Source organism: Limulus polyphemus, unplaced genomic scaffold (genome assembly GCF_000517525.1).
Source record: "Limulus polyphemus unplaced genomic scaffold, Limulus_polyphemus-2.1.2 Scaffold55, whole genome shotgun sequence".
NCBI lineage: Eukaryota > Metazoa > Arthropoda > Merostomata > Xiphosura > Limulidae > Limulus > Limulus polyphemus.
The window spans coordinates 75,576-92,938 of NW_013665665.1; the positions used below are offsets into that span (position 1 = coordinate 75,576).

The following is a 17,363-nucleotide window of genomic DNA, read 5'->3' on the forward strand; positions in this document are numbered from 1 at the left end:
CATTATCATCTTTTACTATCTTGGAAAATTACATTAGGAAATGGTACATATATGTATATTTGTTCCTATATTTGAACTTCTTATATTTTATGTTTTATTACATTATTTTATCATCCATAAAATGCTAATGTTGTGTATTTTTAATTTTTTAATAATCATGTACTCTCCTTTCAAGTAAAAAGTAAAAGTTTCAAGTAAAACACAATAACGAATATAATATTTCTAAGTAAACCTAAACAATAAACAAGTATTTTTTATTTTTAAATAGGATTTCATGTTTTTATATTTACATAAAAAACATATTAATTTTGTTTCATAAATGTATTTTTATTTCAAGTTTATGTTTCATTGCAGCTGTACTTTTGTATATTGTGCCAAAAAAACCATGAGGTTAGCAGCGTGAACTTTATACACTTGCCGTAAACTATCATGCCTGTTGGGGGTCACTCTTGTTCAGTCCAGTGCAGGCACATTTGAACATTACTGTGGATATGATAGTAAGAAAGCTTTTTGGTACTTGAATATCATTTCTTTAACTTTCAAACACATGTCCTTGTATATCGTTTCACTATGCAGACAAAACTCTAATTGCCACTACTAGTGATTGTATGTAATAGCTTACCATAAGGGTGGTTTGAATAACAATGACTGACCCTAGTTACATGATACATCCTGTTACAAGAGATTACCAAAGGATACATACACCATAAATTACAAAGAAAATCACTTTGTAGCACTTAAAAGATTAGTCCTGGTCACATTCCTTTTATTATAGGTAAGATTTATATCGGAACTCAAAACTTAAGCTCTTCGGTGTATCAGCACCCCAACTGTGAGAATGTCACAGCTTCCCCTGTATTTTTAAGATGAACGTGTTTAGTTTGTTTCACAACCAACATATGAATTTTATTGTTGTCACTTACACACTGAGTTTTAAACCACTTGCAAAATATCAGAATACACTTTTTATACATCAACTGTTTTAATTATAAAGCAACAATAACATAAATGTGGGTTTTACTACAAAGTAAAGATAGTAAGAAGTATGAAGGAAAAATATTTAATTCTAACATGGTACTAGTAGTATGTACAAGTCACACAAGTTTATCATTATGAATACTGAAACATTTTTGTATTATGAACTAAATATAAAATTACACTAAATTATTGAACTTAAAACTGCTAATTTAAATGCAAAAGAATATAAATTTCATAAACTCTTTAGTTCAAAGTGCTAACCCTAATTTACGTAAAGACCATGCACTCACCACTCGATAGATCTTAACCCTAACATTCGTGGATCAACTTCTTTCCTAAAAATATATCTATTTTGAGTTAATTTTTCAATATAATGATTAATATAAATAGATATATGATATAGTATGATTTAAGCTACTACAGAAAAATAATAAATGTCACATATATCCCTTACAGTTTTTTCCAGAAGTAAATTTTTTAAGGCTTACAAAAAAGTACTATTGACCACTGCTAAATACAACCTCTACATAAAATGGCAATTACTATAATAAGCACCACCCAATATTCATTTCGTAAAATCCAGAGAACAATGTTTCATCATGTGCTTTGCTTATCATCCAATGATTTGTCAAACGTGAAATACAGCAATTAGAATAACATGGTACTGAAATTGACAGTTTTGACTAGGATTGGCTAAAAGTTTTACAACTGAGGTTTAACATGCCCAGATCCTGTTTCATAAAAAAAATAGACTAGAAAAAGGTTTAGATAACAATCATAGATGGCAGAACCAATGCTAAAGTGCAAGGAAAAATTTTTTCCTTTGAGGACATTTATTTAGTCCCAAACATATTTTGGGATTTTTTTCTTACCTTTCTCTTCAAACTTCATTAAATACTACAAGTTAGTACAAATAATTGAATTTTATGCTTCTATTTACAAAAATAAAATCTGAAAACCCAAAAAAAGATGAGTTCTCTATAATTTTTTCAATTCATAAATGCGATTTTGCCCTCACGATAAGACAAAATGGCCTCGGTAGGTAAGGGGTTAATTTATTCTTGGCATTCCTAGGCATTGGACACAATAGCTGGCTCTAACGTTTTCTTATCACCATAATGTACACCATATCTAATAGACAAGTTATTTTAACCCTCTCGCAATGGGTAGATCAAAGTCAGCATGTCATGAACTTCTGCAGATTTACATCAAAATTTAATTAAACTACTTTATTATCAATGTATACAAATAAACTTGATATCTAAATGTGCATAATACACCAAATTTTAATATTATATAAATTTTAAGTTCATAATGTTATAAGGAACTAATTCAAAAATTCTAACACTGAAAATGTATTTCCAAAAGATACATACCTCAACCTTGATTTGCCCTCTAAGCATTGTTAAAAAAAATTGTTAACAGCACACCAGTCTTTTATACCCCTTCATTTTTGTGCCATTGCAGCAAAATGTGCTGATCATGTGATTACTCTCCACCATTCATATTGGACCACCTATACTAGCACAGGTTTCGAGAATTGATAGATACAAGCCAGAAGCACCAGCAAATCCATGGGGAGGAAGGGCAGGAAGTGGGTGAGAGAAGGTAATTACCTTTTGAAAATAAATTTTCAGTGTTAAAAAATTTTACTACCTCCCCTCACCCAAAGCTAGAATCACACATTGCAAAGGTGGAGAGCCCAGTGAAGGTGCAAAGTAATCAAACAAGTGGAGAACTATCACCTTGAAAGAACATGTGTGCCACAATTATAAAAGGAGGCACACCTATGGGGCACAGCACTACTTCTGGAAGAGGTATACTCTTCATCCAGTAACGAACAGGATACATGAGGCAGAACTTAAGAGACAAGCATCATGTCATGTAATACAGATTCCATCTGTGGACAACAGATAGTATAAGATGTGACACAATCATAGTAGATTTGAAGAAGGTGCCTGGAATCAGATATAAGGATACATGGCTAGTATTAAAGGACCATAAATGTATGTGAATAGACCAAGTGCAGTCCAGCTGAGCAAAAAACAGCCAGAAGAAGCACCTTGGTATACATCAGATTATGTCAAGTGCAGTCCATCTGGGTAGAAATCCAGTGGAAGCACCTTGCATAGCATTTTTTGTTGTTCATATATTGTACATAACAGATTGTGTGATCAACAAGTGCAGTCAGCCTGGCAAAAATATCTGGGGGAAATGCCTTGTGAAATTACGGAGTATGTCAAGTGCGGTAAATCAGGGCAGAAAAAATTCAGTGGAAGTGCCTTGCATAAGACTGATCACTTTAGATCTTGAACGTAATATTTTGAGAGATCAGTAAATGCGGTCCGCACAGGCAAAAAACATCCGGGAGAAGTGCTTTGTGAAATGATGTAGTATGACAAGTGTAATCCATCCAGGGCAGGAAACATCTGGTGGAAGTGGCTTACATAAATTGACTGTTTCATATCTTGTACACAAGTTATTTAGAGATCAACAAGTGCAGTTGGCCCAGGCAAAAATATCTGGGAGAAGCACCTAGTGTTCTACATGAGTATAGCAAGTGTGGTCCATCTGTGCAGAAATAATCTAGTGGAAGCACCTTGCATAAAATTTGTATTTCGTGATCAACAAGTGTGGTCTACTTTGGCAAAAAACATTTGGGAGAAGCACCTGATTGAGCATATTATGATATTGTACAACATAAAATATAAAAATGATAGCCCTCTTTTCATAGAGTGGGTACATATGACTATGAAGTTTCTTTTATCATACAAATCCCACTCCAGAAGAAACCTCCACAGTACACCACTCCAACGACTGTGAACTGGAAGTAGCAAGGACTCCCATGCTCCACTGGAAGAAAGTGGGGAGCAATACATGTTGGGGAGTCCAGAGGAACAACGCACTAGAGACAGTGCAATGGGTGTCTGCAATTCTCTATTTTGAAAAGCAGAAAAACCCCGAATCACAGGTCAGTAGGGGTGGGCAATAATCCCAATCTGCTTTACTCATAAAGTCCATGAGTGATGATACTTTATATATAGTACACGGATAAGAAAAAAAGAATATATATATATATATATATATATATAAACACCACCGGATAAGCAGCCGATAATATTACAGAAACACCCCATCTCCACAGTGAGCGTTTGGAAGTATACAGATGTAGTGCCAAGATATAAAATTTAGCATACCTGACCAGGCAACACCCACCACCAGGTGGGATCCTGAAATATGATGTATATCAACGATTTAATGTATAAAAGAATAATACATCAACTTAACCCAGGCAAAGGCAAACAGACATGTAGAATCATCACAGGAGGAAGACAATACCCGCTCAAGAAAGACACAGCTATGCTGTGCAGATAGAGAGCGACAAAAGTATTGGGAATTGTCCACATACCAGCCTGAAAAATATCTTCCAAAATACGGAGGTTGTGAGAAGCTAAAGAGACAGAGTTAGATGACAAACTTAGTGTGAAGAAACATGATGTAGACAGCAACCATCCATGGACACTTCAGAATACACCAGTTGTAAGAGCTGACAAACTCAACCAATAAATGTAATAGGTAAAAATATCACGGAAAACAAAGAAATTCCACGGAACAAAGAAACACGAATGACAACCATGAAAGGAGGTAGTACGAGCCATGTAACATAGCAGGTAACAAACTGGACAAAGTAGATGATCCAGATCCGAACAGGATAACAAGTGGGAAAAGGAAGGTAAAGAAATAGGAGAAGAGGCCCAATAACCTTCCTGTGCAGCTAGCGTCCTGGACAGGAAAGCCCAATCCAGAGAGTGGATAACGTACAAGGAATGGTAAAGGTACGGGAAACATAAATGGCATAAACATCGGAATGACAATGACCAATGCCAGAAGGGGGACGAAATAGATCTTTAGGGAAATGGTACAAGGAACACGTGGCAAAGGGTTCAAAGGGAAAACCAGACAGGGCATGAAGGACAACACTGAGATCCCAAACTGGCAGAATAAAGGAAAGTGGAAGATGGACTAGAAAAAAGGACCAGAAAAGGAGGGAAATAACTGGGGAAGAGAAGACATTCTTAAAGTAGGAGAAAGGAAGGTGTTCAACAGGGCAGCCCTAATAAGAGCAACAGTTAAAACAGACAAACCCTGAATAAACAACCAGATGAAGAACTGGGACAGGTGAGGAACAGAAGGATAAGATGGTTGGAAGCCATGGCGATTAGACCAAAGCCTCTGGTAAGGAAATGATACAGGCAAGGAAAGACACTACACAAAGGGCAAGCCCCAGAGTTGAGGCATGGGACCGGTAAAAAGTCACATGTAAAGCTGGAGTGTGGTGACGTTGGGATGAAAAACATCCAATTGTGGTTGTCAGAGGAGTAATCAGAGATAATAGCAGGGGCTGTAGCTCCATTAAAGGTCACAGCAGACAGAACCACGTCTAAGCCAGCCAATATAGAGCAACCAATAGAAAACAACAAGGAGTGATTTGGATAAGGGAGAAAAGCCAGGTGAAGAGTCTGACTGGAGAGCAGGCATATAGGTGAAGACCTCACCAATCTGGACTGAAAGCATCCACCCCAGGAGCTGAGGGGTGAGGAACTGGAGACCTAAAAGGATGGAAGTTTGGCATTCCAGTGAGAAGAAAATTAATATATATATATATATATATATATATACAGCATTCCCAGTTGAGAACACACTCACAGAAAAACCTGAGGATGAAGAGACCACTCCATGGGGAGAACCTGGTTGGGGCATCATCAGTGATTGACCACAAGATTCAAAACTCCGGGAACATTACACACCAGAACAGTCATGTTGTGGTCAGTGGTCCAGTATATGAGATCCAGAGTCTGAAAACATAGAGATCTGAACTTAGTCCCCTCTAGCTTGGTAATGCAGTTGATGACAGTGGGATTGTCAGAATGAATCATACCATCCACCCCCACAGGAATGGGAGGAAATGATACAGAGCCCAAAACACCGCAAAAGGTTTCAGGATGTGGAAATGAAGAGTAATCATCTTGACTGACTACTGACCTGAAATATCTAGGAAATTGAGTAAAGCCCCTCCAAGCCCACCAAGAAAGCATCTGTAAACAGATGAGACTTGGTTAAAGGTGGAGGAATGGGAACTTCCAATGTGGTCAAGTCCCTGTCGAGCCACCAAGTAAGGTAGGCCCTGATCACAGGTGGAAGAGAGATGGGATGATCCAAGAGATTTTGGTGGAAGTTCCATTAGGCGAGAAGCATCCAATGAAGGGAATGCATGTGCACTCGACCTAAGGCAATGAAAGCTTCCAAGGAAGCCCACAACCCCAAAAGATAGAAAACTTCTTGTGCAGAGAGAGAAGGAGAAGGTAGGGTCTTTGTAACTGCCTGCTTCATATACCAGAGTCAAAGTGGAGAAGGCTGGGATCGACTGAGATGGGAAATGAAGAGAATAGTCCAAATTAATAAGATACTGTGAGAGGATAGTAAAGAACTTCTCCAAATTGATGAGAAACCCCATATGAGCATCTTCTCAAAGAAGTAAGCGGGTGTGAGTGGCTGACTGGGCATGGGAAGAGGCAAAAAGAAGCCAGTTGTCCATGCAATAGGGAGTCTGAAGAAACAGCGAGTGAAGATGATGTGCAAAAGCATAACATTTGACAAAACACATATGAAGCTGAAGAAAGACTAAGTGGCAGTGCGTAGAACTGGAAGACACTACCCTCGTGGACAAACCAAAGAAAAATGACTTGTCACTGAGGCAAAAAAACTACCTGTGTGAGAGGTAGGACTCCAGAGTGAAGCAAGTTGTCTCCAGATAAGAATACAGCTGGGAAAGAGCTATGATAGAACTCCAATTTCCCATGTTTTTTGGAAACAACAAATGCATAGGAGTAAAATCCTAGTTGAGTGGACGCCACTCATTCAATAGCTCCTATGTGTAGTAGGTCTCGAACAAACTTAGTAATACAACTGGACGAGGTACAATCCTGATGAGAAAGGAAGGAGATCTGGGAGGTAAATCGAGGGAGAGCAAAATGGAAGACAGAAACTCATAGAAAGAACCCATAGAACCCACAGAATTGTTGTGAAGTGTAGCCAAAGACACATAAACTAAACATACTGAGAGAAAGCACTCATTACTAATGAACTAACAAAATGTAGAAATGTATAAAATCTACAAAGTACGGAAAAAATAACAAACCTGCAAAACTATGAAATTCAACCTAAAACAGAAAGTAATAAGTAACACCTAATATACAAAACCACTGAAGGAACATAGAAGATAAATGACCCTTATATATCAAACACACAAGTCCACCCAAAGTATGTATAAGACAAAGGACATGAAAATAAAACCAACCCTAAGAACATGAGCATAAAAAGGTACCCAGTTAACAATAACAAAGTTTAACTCTAATCTAATCTTCAATACTAGTCATACTCCAAACAGGTTTAAACCAAATTAACCTAGATAGTAAAAGATGTATATAAATCTATCTTACCCAACACTGAGCACAGAAGATATGAATGACCTAAACTATTGAGTGCAGAAATTAGGTGCATCCACACAAGCTCACAGAAAGTCACTGAACATGGGTATACCTACAGGGAATAAGAAATACACACTGAAAACCTTATCACATATTTCGTGGGTAAAGAAAAATACCTAACCCAGCAGTGGAGGTGTGGTAACAGGTGGAAAGTGGCATAGAAAGACAATTTCCACACAGTAGTTATATCCACAAAAATTGTAAAATGAAGGGAAAATCATTGGCAGAAGGTAAGACAGGAATTCCCTGTGAACTAAAGCCTGTGTTTCCCCACCAGACCTGGAGACTAGTATTCTACTTCTAGTGGGAATTTCAACATCCGCCATATTAAGTCTCGAATTCATATGAACAAAGTAGAAACAGAAACATTTCTAACACAAACAAGTTGAAACAATGGAAATCAAACACAAGAAATTGAAAATTGAAGTTGAAACTGATATAAAGTTGTGATCAAGCACAATCAAAATCTTGTAGTCATACAGGAAATGAGTTAAAACACACGTCTATACACTAGAATGCTAATCGAAAAAGTGAAGATTGTGCTGCAATGGTAGAAGCTACCTGTGCTAGTATAGGTGGAGGGTAATCACATGTAGCTGTAATGCACAAAAATGAAGGGGTATAAAAGACTGGTGCACTGTTGAAAAAATCTTTTTAACAATGCTTAGAGGGCAAATCAAGGTCGAGACAGCTTGGGGTAAGAGGAGGTAGTACCATTTTGGAACATCCTCAATCTCCCCTCATAGGAGAATTGTGACATTCATTCTCTAGGTCTTACTCCTTCTCTAACGTACTATATCATTTATTACCAATAGAAAGGCAAAGTTTTAGACTAAAGAATGAGTTATAATGCTACGTGAATACAGAGTCCTGTCAATTACATTTGCAATTTGAAAGTTTATCTCGCAGTGTTCAGATCAACTGCAATGATAATTAATTTAAGCCCCTCTTGTCTTAGTTAGAAAGCCCATTCAATTATAATAGTTGCAGGCCATTGTTTGCTTTTTGTGAGTCATTATTCTAGATTCTTAGATGCATTATTTATGTAAATAAAAATTACTAGTTTACTGGTGCCATAATTATAAAAGAGTGGGCTTAAATTTCATCATCAACTGACAGCAAAAATCATGCATGCTTTTTATTTTTTTATAAAAGTATCTAAAATGTAAAAACTAAAAATTCAGTAGGTTAGATAAAGCTAAATTAGGTAAGATAAAGAAAAGAAAAAAACAATAAAAATACTGTATTAGGTAGGCTTGTGAGCAGATTATGAGTTATGTCATTCAGTACAGTAATTTGAGCTACAGATTTTCTGAATGATTTACAACATGTGTGGTGGAATTATTACTTCACTGTTCAAAGGACAATAAAACAATGAACTAAAAATAAACACAAATGTACTGTTACAATCCTTAAGCTATTTAAGATAAACAGTTGTAATTTTCTGTTAAAACCTACAGTTATTCTAGAAAAAAAAAATAGTAACTTTGATTCATTTCATACTTTTTATAGTGGTTACAAGTTGGTCAAATCAACCAAGTCTAAAGAGAATTAGGGTAGAAAAAATAACAGATAATATATAAAATTTTCTGATAAAATTGTTTGAGATTTATCTAGGAGGTTTTAAGAGGTTATGCATATGAAATTTGCAATTTTCAGATGAAGTACTTTTAATCTTAACACGATAATCACTTTGCACTCAGGACAATCAATACTCTGACTCCATATTTTCACAGACAAATCTTTAGTAAAAATACTTAATTGAAAAATCTGCTTTTCTGTGTACAAAAGACTTGTAATGTTTAGTAAAAGCTTCCCAAATTTTGTAAAGATACATTAAGTACTTTCATAGTTGTATGTATACCTCAACTAACACCAGGCAAACCCTGATAGTGATATCCAGCCCAGAGTAGGAAGAGGGTACTCTACCTTTCACCTCTGATACAGGAAATGGTAGAGAAGATAAGCCTCCAGACCAAGGATCTGCAAATCCAACATAACCATCACCATATCCACCAGGAACCAACATCTCAGGGATGGTAGGAAGATGTACAGTGAAATGGGGGTGCATTTCCAGTCAGCATTGGGAATGTATTGTCCAGTGCACTGTAAGTGGAAGAGAGGACCTGAATATACACATGTAAGAACTTATGTAGCTGATCCAGCTCCAACCATCACCATATCTGCCAGAAACTGACATCAGGGGTATGGTAGAACGGAGGGTGCCTCAGTTGTAGAGGCAAACTGAATGTTGACAGAATGCATCATCCAATACCTGATGGCAGCTGGAATTGTATATCAGGTTTGTGGAAGAATAAGTGTCAATGCCATTTACACAGGTAAAACACCACCACCCTACTCTCAACTGATTGGGATTGAGCACACTCAGGAGGAAGCCTCCATGGTCCACCACCCCAGTGGCAAAGACTTCCAATTTTAACTAGAAGAAGGGGGAAACAGCATGTTGGAGAGACCTGAGAAATGCTGAACCAGAGACAGTGCAATGGGTAACCTCAATACCTAATTTTGAAAAGCAGGCAGATCCTGTTACCTACAATACATGGATTATCTGGCCTGGGCAGTAATCTCTGTCTACTTTACTCATGTCAGTCCATGAGTGTAGAGTTGGGAACAAACATCTTTATGATGCAAAATACTGCGAGGCGTACCTACAAGCAGTCTTGCAGAACATCCCACCTCAACAGAGGGAATATATGACAAACAATGCAGATTTAAGAATAAGTATACTTGGTCAGGCAACACTTGCCACAAAGCAGAATCCTGAGATGCGGAAAAAAGTCCTTGCAGAGAAAATGTAGAAAAAAAAGGAGCACTTACCCACACATAAAGAAATCATGGTGTACAAAATCATGATGGGAGAAACATGAAAACCTGTAGCACAGGACACAGCCAGTGAATGTATAGGGGTGGCCCACATACCAGCACAAATGAAGTCCTCAAACAGATGACAGAAATGATCAGCCAAGGAATTGGAAAGATGACAAATATCTGGTCAGAGGGAAGAATAAGCTGGTGGATCCAACCCAAAAGGGTAGTAGGACAAAAGTAAATGGAACACGGAATACAAAGGAATAGACAAACGGGAACTATAGAAGGAATCAGTGCATGCCACATTAACTGCAGAGATCCCTAACCAGGCAGAGGAGGTGATCACACTCAGGTGGTCATAAAGGTGAATATGGAAGGAAGGGAGATGGATGTGAAGGTGGAAGTACACTCCCAAGCAGCCAAAGTCTTGGGCAAGAAAGAACAGTCCAGAAAAAGGACAACATAGGAACAGTGAGATAATGTGCAGAGGACATCAATAGCAAACATGTCCAATGGACTATACCCAAATGCCAACAAGAGAAGGAAAAAAAGGCCTTGAAGGAGAGATGACAAAAGAAACAGATGGACAACGGTTATGAGAAAGGATTAGGGCATGAAGGTCTGAATTGAGGTTCCACTCAGGAAGAGAGGCAGGATGAGGTGGATGGGTAAGAAAGAGATAAAGACACAAGGATGTCGTGTGCTGTAAAAAGCCAACCCATCTGGCTAGGAACTAGACCAAAGTCTCGCATGAAGATGGAAGGTGAGAACAGAAAGGTGATGCACATCAGACTAGGACTGACATAAAAGGGTGGGGGAAAGAGGGATGGGAAGTGACACCACTTACAGGTAAAGGCCCATCAAATCCTGACTGAGAGTACCTACCACCCCAGCCAACAGATTGGAACTGAAGACCAAAACCATGGGAACTGGGGACTGAAATGTGTGGCAAAGGATCAAGAGTTACTAAAACAACAGTGGGTCCAGTGACCATTCCATAGTTAGAACCTTGTCAGGATAAAAAAAGCAATTCATGACTAGAAACAGGGCACCCAGAAAATAAAAAGCCATCAAAAGAATATGATGGCCATTGGCCCAATACAGAAAGCTCTGTATCAGAAAACTGAGATATCTCGACCAAAAACACACTTGCCTGGAGATGTATCAGACCACAGTCAAGATGAAAGAAGGAACCATCACCAATCTGTCCTCAAGAACCAGAAGAAAATGAAACAATGCTCAACAAAATTTCCAAGAGCACCCAACAACTGATAAGGAGAGGACTTGGATAGATTCCACTACCCTGAGACCTCACCAAGCATGGGATAGGAATCCCAACCACAAAGAGAGACATACGTAAAGAGGTGACATTCCAGATGAGAAGGAGGAAAAGGAACATCCAGAGTGGTGTTGGCTCAATTCAATAACCAGGTGAAGTTGGTCTACAAAGAAGAGGAGAGGGCCATTCAAGGCTCCACTGATCCATCAAATCTCACTGAAAGTAATATGTGTAAACACAACCAAGAAGGGTGAGAGCTTCCAGAAAAGCTCACTTCTCCAAAATAGAGACAGAATCTCTAGTACAGTGGGAAAAGGAGAGGGGGGTAGGTTGAGAACCAGTAGCTCCACAAACTGATAACAAAGGGGAGAAGTTTGGGTCTGAATGCTAGGAGAATTGAAAAATACTTCATGACAAACAAGGTTTTGTATAGAGGTGAGGAAAGATCGCCCCACCTCACCAACCAACCAACGAACCCAACCAGCTACTCATAGGAGAAACTGAGTATGATAGACAGTGATGGCCTGCAAGGGAGCTCAAAGTACCCTGTCATCCATATAATGGTGAAAATAAAGGTCCCGGGAAGAACAAAGACAGGCAAGCTCACTGACCACCCAACAAGAACAATAGGGAGCCGAGGCAAGCCTGAACAGAAGAGCACAGATCTGAATGACTTGATGGACAAAACGAAGGTAAAGTCAGGATGCAGGGTAGATGAGAAAGTAAAACGAGACCACCAAACCATCTACCATCATCTTTCATAGACCAGGAGTGAAATACCATCAAAGAGATTTAGAGCCAATAGCTATATGACAGAGTGCCAGTACCTGGCCTTCTTGGGGATAACAAATGGGTGTGAATAAAAACCAAGATAAGAGGAATCCCCCAATTGATAGCACCCTTATCAAGCAGATTCACTGAAAGAGTCAAGCAGTGAAGTAGATCCTGAGTAAAAGCAACAGAAATAGGATGGTGGAATAATGGAGAAGGAGAATCGAAATAGAGGAATAGCCCCTCTAAAACAACCCACAAAACCCAAGGGTCCATGGAGAAAAACCACCAGATGTGGGCTAAGTGGAGGGGCCTCGCCCCAACAGAACCCAAGCCCACTACGTAGTCTCTGAGACTATGAGTTGCCCTCTGAAGGGAATACGAGAAGCTTGAACCCAAAAGGAGAGGAAGGAGGAGAGTGAGACACGGGAACAGGTTCAGTAGGGAGTTGGAACAATTGGGAGGCCAATGAGTAAAGGAAGGTATGCAATCATACCGACTCAACATTATCAAGAGAATGCCCTCAAAACCTCCTGGCACAGAAAGGAGCCATACCCAAATCACACAATGAAGAGGGGGCACATGTACTTGTGACAAAAAGGTGTCCCAACCTCAAAAAAGGTCCCAACAACAGAAGAGCCACATTAACAGGGAAAGGGTGAACAAGGAGAGGGATGCCATGGTGGAAAACAGGAAAACTAAGGCTGGGAAAAAATAACTGAAGTCCTGGAGGTCAAAAAACTAAAAAGATAAGTGAGTAAAAATGCTGCAATGGTCTCTAAAATGACTTGTGTGAGCCCCAATATCCAGTGAGGGAGTTGAAGCACCAGATACTAGCCCAACAGCATGACAATGAGAAAGGCAGATAAGGAATCAAAGAATAAAATACAACATTCCTGAATTATTAAGTCAACAAAGGAGAAAGAGGCCTTGGCACTTTCCTTCGAAACAGTCAAGCACAGGCAGGGGGAGAGAACAGGCAAATAAATTACACATCCTCAAGTTCAGGCATACCCTCAACATAGTAGAGGACAATCATCTGGCAACTCAGAAGACTACATAACGGTAGCCAAATCACTTTGAATAGAGCCATTACTTCCTTAGCAGAAAAAGCAAGCCCTGACACTATTTGAAGCTCCAAATGCAAGTTGAAATTGGAAAAAAAATTATTTGAAAAACACAGAAAATAAAATACCTGCTAGTGCTAAGTGAAAATTTGTGCATATAGAAGACAGTAAGTGGTAAAATATTATATCGGAATTTAATGTTTTTAAAATAAAAAGTTGTCCCAAAAACCAAAAATATAAATAATAATTATTCAATGAATATATAAGGAAATAAGAGAATTTAGAACTTACAAGATTACGAAAGCCATGTGAACAAATGAAATTCAATGGTCATTATAAACAAATCTGATTATGAACACAGTTCAAGGTCTCATCCAAGAAAATTCAAAGCAGTAATTATTAAACCTGATTATAAAACTTGATAATCACACAGAATGAGAAAACACTGACAAATGAAGAGAAATCAATAAAATATTACAACATCCTAAGACAATTTTCTTGCTTCACCACAACTGTAAGCATGGAATTTCTCTTATCCTAATTGTAAGTTACAGACATTTTTCTCAGACTGAATTCAATTTAATATTCTAGAATATTAAAATAGTGATAAAGTATATACTTTAGTGATTGTTCATGTAATTTCATTAAAATTCAAATAAATGAAGCTTTGAACATCAGGAAATAGTTCACAAAAGATGAGAGCACACTACAAGAAAATACAGAGCTACACAGCCATAGAGCCATCCTACAAAAATGTAAACAGTGAGGTGAGACAAGTCATATCAAGTAATTAATGTTCAAAATCATCAGAGTGAAGATTTGATTTGTCATTACAAATTTTCAAAAGAAATTTTTAGTATTAGCCTCACAGATATTTGAAAACAAAATTGTGCTGATGTGAGCTGACTTTTTGCTTTAATAAAGGGCCCAGTGTCATAACTATATATATATATACATGTACTTCAATATCAAAATTATGAGCAGACTTACAGATGTTGTTTATTAAGCACATGGAGAAACTAATAATTAAATTGTTTGAAGTGCATCTTGGAATTACATAAATTATAGCAAACTATACTGATGATTCACTCAGTATATATGTAAAGAAATAACAGCTTGTGATTATGTGCTGGATAACTAAACTAGTTTCTATTTCATTCTAATTTTTAAATACATCTCAGTAGACCAGACATATATAAAAGCAAGAGATGGTTATATTTAAGAAAAATATTTTTTGTAATCATGGGTTTGAAAATTAATTATTTAAATTATTTTTATTTATTGCATTTATTATTCACTTAATTGCCTAATTTTAAACCAAATTTTTATACCTTCTTTTGACCACTTGCTTTTATTACATAAGTGGGGATTGCATTCCTTGTTCATAAAAGTTTTATACTTGGAATATCTTAATCTTTTTCCTCTTTTTTTATGGTTTCTTTGATTTCATTCAAGTAAATTGATTAAATACATGCTAAGCATAACCTTTATAACCTCTTAGGTAAATATATATAAACTTAGCATATAAATTAAAGTATTACCAAATCTCCTAAGACAGATCAATTTTATATGGCATTACTGGGATTATGGATAACAACAATCATAACAAATGATGATTTAAAATGATTTTTGAATATAATTCCACGCCCTCTGAGTGTTATATTTTATCATATGATAATCTTTCATTTTATTATTTATTACAGTGATTATTCTTTCAAACTTAACTTGGTATTAATGCAGACTCAGTTTCTGCATCTAATATCTATTACTTCATAGACCTTACTGGTATTCATTCTATGTCAGAATAAGTCCTTCATAAAATGATCAGCTACTAATGTTGAATTTGATGTCAAACCCACTAATCAAAATATTAGTCACGTTTTTCTTTTTATGCCACAAAGAAAACCTGAAATGTTTAACACATGACTTACCACTAAACTCTGTCTTTTCATATTTTGTCTCCCACACAGACTAAAATAAAAGAAAATATGAATTATCATTACATTATAGTTATAAGAAAATAAAAATGTGCCCATATAGTTAAGTGCAAGCTGACTTTGTATTTTAATAAAGGGTTAGTGTCATAACTATAGGCATGCACTAATTGCACTTCAATACAAAAATAATCAGTAGCCCTCTAGTTGTATGTTTTTTAAGCATACAGAGAAACTGATTAGTTGTTTGAAGTGTATTTTGCAATCACATGAAATGTAGAAAATTATACTGATGATTTAGCCAAGATGTACATAAAGGAATGACAGTCTGTGTTTATGTGCTGGGAAGATATTTAGTTTCTATTTTATTCTAATTGTTAATTATATCTGAAAATAAATCTACTTATCAGTTAAGTATAGCTTATGTCTCAGTTGTGAAAAAATTAATGTAATACCCTACATAACTTGAATATGATGGTAAAACCTTTCAGCAGGAGATTCAACATATCTTTATTAAAATACTAACAATTTAAACTTGCGCTATCTTTAAAAACATAATATGACTTTATGGTAATTACCAAGTTTTTATCCATTCAAAATTAAACAGTGTCTAAATAAAGTAAAACTAACAGAACCTCCATCACTTTCCTCAAAATAACAGTGAAAGGTTTCCTAACTTTTTTCACTTCTGAAAATATCAAGTCTCACCAAGATTAAAAAGTTAACTATTCTTACATTTATTCTTCTGTCTAAATCTGTGTTTCTGATATTTAATCACCTTCGTAACAAAAGTTTCTTATTCTATGAAAACAGATAATTGAAAACTATCAGGCAGACAGTAGCACTGCCTATGTAGGGATGTCTTGGATTGTTTACAATACTTTACAATACTATACAGTGTTTCTCTTTATAACAATATCTATGTAATGACTGAGTCACAGGTTCTGGGAATGTCTGTAAATATCATAGCAAAAAGTTTGATATTTTTGTTATTTTTTCTTCTGCTTCTTTTTTATTAAACAATGACTCAGAAAACTAAACAATGGTGTCAACCAATTTTACTGAGGTGACATAGTTTTATGAGTATTATCAATAACTACTAGTAATTAAAGAAAAATCATAATTCTAGTGTAAGTGATGTTATCATTACCCTTGAAGCTAGGTTTCTTTCAGAAATTTTGTGTTTCTTTAAAAAGCTTAAGTACAGGGTGAAACAGGAATTACCAGCCAATAATACATAAACAATAAACATTACAGTTGAAACCTCACTGTATTTAGAAGTTGTTTATAAAAACAACCTTCCTATGTTTATTGAAACACTGCATTAAAAATAGGCAAACAAGTTAAGATAAACTTTTCAAAAGGGAGAAAGGTTTTTGGAAACTGCTCAAGATGGCATAGTGGGAAAGTTAATGACTAGCTTGGATGAATTTCTAACGGCTCTTGTCGCATAGTTAGAAAGCCAGAAAACTTTTTAGAAGTAAGTGAATTTGTCTACGTTTTGCATGTTATTAGTCTATATTATTTGGTGTATTATCTAATTAAATAAAAACTGTTTAGTGCTTTACCATAATCACTAAAAAAAAATCAGGCTTAACTTTCCTCGACAATCGAGAGCAAATAAAAAGAAGATTGGGTAAGTACTTTATTTCTTGTTTTTCATATTTATTCTTTATTTATTATTATAAAAGTAACTAAAATTAAAAGTATGGATCCTATTAAATTATTTAAGACTAGAATAGGTAAAATAAGTAATAATTATAATATAATTAAAATTGTTCATGAAGCACACACGTGAGCAGCTCGTGGGTAATGTAATTCGATAGCATAACGTGAGCTGCACGCTCCACGAGTGATTTACAACTTATAATGGCGCGAATAGCAGTTAGACACAGTTGAAAGGGAAATAAAACAATAAAATTTAATTATAAATAAATGTATAATGTTACGAACTTAG

The 17,363-nt window shown here is 36.3% G+C and overlaps 1 protein-coding gene across 2 annotated transcripts in view; it reads right to left on the minus strand.

The window, feature by feature from the left end:
* LOC106463698 overlaps positions 1-17,363 on the minus strand; it is a 79,483-nt gene that overhangs the window by 47,537 nt on the left and 14,583 nt on the right. For both annotated transcript variants that reach the window (XM_013923759.2, XM_022391636.1), the window contains exon 4: positions 15,404-15,443. In XM_013923759.2, coding sequence (XP_013779213.1) covers positions 15,404-15,443 — 40 coding nt within the window. The remainder of the gene's footprint in view (positions 1-15,403; positions 15,444-17,363) is intronic.